The 4,680-nt window shown below is 31.3% G+C and overlaps 1 protein-coding gene across 1 annotated transcript; it reads right to left on the bottom strand.

Moving 5' to 3' along the window:
* Window positions 1-1,410: 1,410 nt before the first annotated feature.
* LOC111892566 (extensin-3-like) lies at window positions 1,411-1,902 on the bottom strand. The gene has a single exon (XM_023888624.1). The coding sequence runs from the start codon at window positions 1,900-1,902 to the stop codon at window positions 1,411-1,413; it is 492 nt and encodes a 163-aa protein (XP_023744392.1).
* Between the last annotated feature and the right edge of the window lie 2,778 nt (window positions 1,903-4,680).

Here is a 4,680-nt window from a genome sequence, read left to right as displayed (position 1 = left end):
AAATAAATATTGTTTACATAAATCATATTTGATTAAATACATATAATCACATGTGATTCTATGTATCTAATAATATATGATTTATGTGGATAAGATTCATTGTCACATTCTCGATTCAGCTCTTTGTCAATTGTAATCATATGTGATTAAATACATATAATCAAATGTGATTATATGTATCTGATCACATATGATTTATATGGACAAAAATAATGATGTCCATATAAATCATATGTGACTAGATAAATATAATCACATATGATTATATACACAAAAACAACTATTGAATCGAGTAAACAAAGATAAATATTGTCCACATATATCATATGTGATTAAATGCATATAATCACATGTGATTATATGTATTTAGTCACATAGAATTTATGTGGAAAATATTCATTTTCGCGTTCTCGGTTCAGTTGTTGTTTTTGTGTATTTAATTACATGAGATTATATGTATCTAATAAGATATGATTTATATGGACAATATTCATTTTCACATTCACTTTCAATAGTTGTTCTTGTTTATTTAGTCGCATATGATTTCTGTACACAAGATTCATTTTCGTGTTTTTGATTCAATAGTTTTTCTTTTTCCACATTAACCATATCTGATTAAATACATACAATCACATACGATTAAATACATAAGAAAAAATATTGAATCAAAAATGCGAAAATGGATATTATCAATATAAATCATATGTGATTTGATACATATAATCACATGTGATTAAGTACATGAGTACAACTATTGAATTGAGAAAGAATTAATGAATCTTGTCCAAATAAATCATATGTAATTAGGTACATATAATCACATGTGATTTTATGTATTTAATCACATATGATTTATGTGGCAAAATTCATTTTTGCGTTTTTAATTCAATAGTGGTCTCGTGTATTTAATCACATACGATTTATGTGAAAAAAATTTGTTTTCACATTCTAGATTCAAAAAATCATATGTGATGTATAATCACATGTAAATATATACACGAGAACAACTATTGAATCAAGAACATTAAAACAAATTTATTTCCACATTAATCATAAGTGATTAAATACTTATAATCATACATGATTAAATATATGAGAAAAATTATTAAAACGAAAACTCAAAAATGAATATTGCAGATGTAAATCATATGTGATTGGATACATATAATTACATGTGCTTATATGTATCTAATCACATATAATTAAAGTTGACAAAAAATAATTATTGAATTGAGAACACAATAATGACATATGTGATTAAATATATCTAATCACATTTGGTTAAATATATCTAACCACATGTGATTATATGTATCTAGTCACATGATTTATATGGACAAAAAAGAATATTGTCCATATAAATCATATGTGATTAAATACAAATAATCACATGGGATTGTATATATATAATCACGGTTGGTGATGATGGATGGTGGTGGCGTGTAGTGATGTTTTGGTGGTGGTAGGTGGTGGTGTTGGTGAAGGGTGGTGGGGGAGACATGTGGGGTGGTGATTATAGTGGGTGGTAGGTGGTGGTGGTGAGCGGTGGTGATGGGTGATGGAGATAGGTGAGGATGATAGGTGGTGGAGGTGGGTGGGTGGGTAGTGTTTAGTGGTGAGGTTGGTGATGGTGAATGGTGGTTTTGGTGGGTGATGAGTAGGGTGGTGGTGACGGGTGGTTGTGATGGGTAGTGAAGATGGGTGGAGGTGATGGGTGGTGGTCAATGGTTTTTGGTGGGTGGTGGGTGGAGGTGATGTTGGCAGGGTGATGGGTGTTGGTGGTGGTGTGGGTGGTGGTGGTGGTGGATAGTAGAGGCGGATGGTTGTGATGGGTGGTGGTGATGAATGGTGGTAGTGAGTGGTGGTGGGTAGTGGGTGGTGGTAATGACAGTGGGTGGTCATAATGATGGGTATTGGGTGGGTGGTAGTGATGGGTGGTGGATGTGGGTGGGTGGTGGTGATGATGGTGGGTGTTGGGTGGGGGTGATGGGGGCGGGTGGTTTGTCACGTGGTGGTGGTCGATAGTGATGGATGATGAAGGTGGGTGGTGGTGGAGAGTGGTAGTAGGTGGTGGTTGGTGGTTGTGGCGGGTGGTAGTCATATGGTGGGTATTGGCTAGGTGGTAGTGATGGATGGTAGAGGTGGGTGAATGGTGGTGATGATGGTGGGTGGAGGTAGGAGGGGTGATGGTGGTGGGTAGTGGTGGTCGATGGTGATAAGTGGTGGTGGTAGGTGGGGGTGATCGGTGGTGGGTGGTGGTAGTGACAGGTAGTGGTCATAGTGGTGTGTGGGTGGTAGTGATGGGTGGTGGAGGTGGATAGTGGTGGTGGGTGGGTACTGGTGGTGGCAGGTGGTGGTAGTGGAGGTTGGTGGTGGCGAGTGGTGTTGAAGGGTAATGGTGGTGGTGGTGGATGATGGTCGTGGTTGGCGATGGCGGATGGTGGTGATGATATATATATATATATATATATATATATATATATATATATATATATATATATATATATATATATATATATATATATATATATATATATATATATATATATATAAGGAAATGTTCATGTCTTTATAGCATCTATTGTGTGCTCGTAAACATAAATCCGAACTAACGGATGGAAGATAAACAATAATCATGATATGAGGGTCTATAATATTACAATAGGGTAACATGTAACATATAATCAAACAAATTTCAGAGTAAGAGTATTTTAGTCTATTAACCTATATTAAAAAAAGAAAATTTTCGTATTTTAAGGGATAATTAATCCCCTTATTTTTTAAAATCTAATTTTTTAAATTAATTCAAATTTAATTTTAATATAACTTTTAATAATAATCGATTTTATTCTGTCAGAATCACAGAAAGTCAACCATAAACTAGTAAAGATACTTTCGATTTTATTCTTGCATAATATAGTTAGATTCAAGATATATATATATATATATATATATATATATATATATATATATATATATATATATATATATATATATATATATATATATATATATATATTTTAAATTAACAGACTTAAAGAATTGTACAACATATTATCAATAATAATATTTTCTAAAGAATACGGATTTTATTCTTTCAAAATCACTAAATACATTAATTCGTAAAAAATAAGACTATAAACAATTATTACATTCATTTTGAAAAAAAAATGTAACCAATAATGGTTTACAAATTACATTTAATCTTATAGATTAAAACTAAAATTGTTACAAAAAAAAACATCAAAATCTAACAAAAACACTAATTCATTCTGAAAGAATATTACTGTTAAGAAACACATTATACATTGTGGCGGAATACATTCTTGTAGAATACACTCTCATTCTCCATGTTTTTTTTTTCGACATCAATGACAGCCTCTTGAAAACCTAAATTCACAAAAAAAAAAAAAAAAAACATAATAAACTTTCAAATATTAAAAAATTCAGTGCATTATAAGAGAATAAAAACTATAACTTATGACAGAATATAATAGAAACTATAAAATCTGACTGGTTGTAATAGAGAATAAGACTATAAATTCTGACAGAATGTTGTAGACATTAAAGAACAATAATTTATTTCAGTATAATGTAATACTAAAACTGCAATGAGAATAAACCCCATATAGTCGAATAACAGTATGTGAGAATGCTTTTATATGAAACATAATAAAACAAACTTTCGTAATTCTGACAGAATGCATACCACATGGTAATTCTGATAGAAAGCATACCACATGGTCACTTAAAAAAACTTTGTAAAATCAAACTTCTTAATTTTGAATTAAAGGTAGATCAAACCTCTTAAACATAAATCAAACCACTTCAAAAAATCCTTGTGAAATCGAACCTCTTAAATACGATTTAAACAGGTAAATCAAAGGTAAAACGCAACAAGAACCATTACCTAAACTAAGATATTTTAATTGTTATTTTATTAAACCATTATTTAGAAAGTATCCTAGTATTCTCGTTGAGATGCATATTTACTAGTAAAATAAAAAGTTAATATTGGACGGCATAATAGCTAAGAGGACAACATAATATTGGACCTCTATATTTCATGAATTTAAATACTTTCATATGTATTGGTCAAACGTTTCAAAGAAGTAGTTCAATGTAGGACAAAGTAATACTTAAGAATTAAGCATGATAATACATGTTTCCATGATTATGTCGTCGAGATAGTATGGAAAACGAATCAATATCTTTGTTCAGAAGACACAAAATCAAACATGGGGATGCAAGTGATGGCATTGACTAGCGGAATACCGATGATAAAGAGGATCGTTGAGGTTTTGTGGTCGGTGATTGAAGATTTGGGGATTGGGTCAAGGTTGACGTTTAGACGAATAAGGAGAGAAATTGATGTCGATGGGTATAAAAGAGAGAGATTAGGTCAACATATTTATTTGGTTCCTTAATTGCAGAGATTTAAGTAAATGATCTCATTAATTACAATTGCAAAGAACCTGAAATACCATTTTTGATTTAATTAATTAGTTAATTATTTGCTAATTTCTAATTGGTACATTCTGGAACACAATAGTTGTTAGAAACATTTGAACCTCTCTCTCTCTCTCTATATATATATATATATACATATAGGGTTAGGTTATTTTGTTTTCACTATCTATTGTGTGCATGTATGACTGATTCTGGACCAATCATTTTAGT

This window comes from Lactuca sativa, chromosome 5, assembly GCF_002870075.4.
Source record: "Lactuca sativa cultivar Salinas chromosome 5, Lsat_Salinas_v11, whole genome shotgun sequence".
NCBI classification, from domain to species: domain Eukaryota; kingdom Viridiplantae; phylum Streptophyta; class Magnoliopsida; order Asterales; family Asteraceae; genus Lactuca; species Lactuca sativa.
Note: the sequence above shows the minus strand (reverse complement) of the source record. Positions and strands in the feature narration are given on the sequence as shown.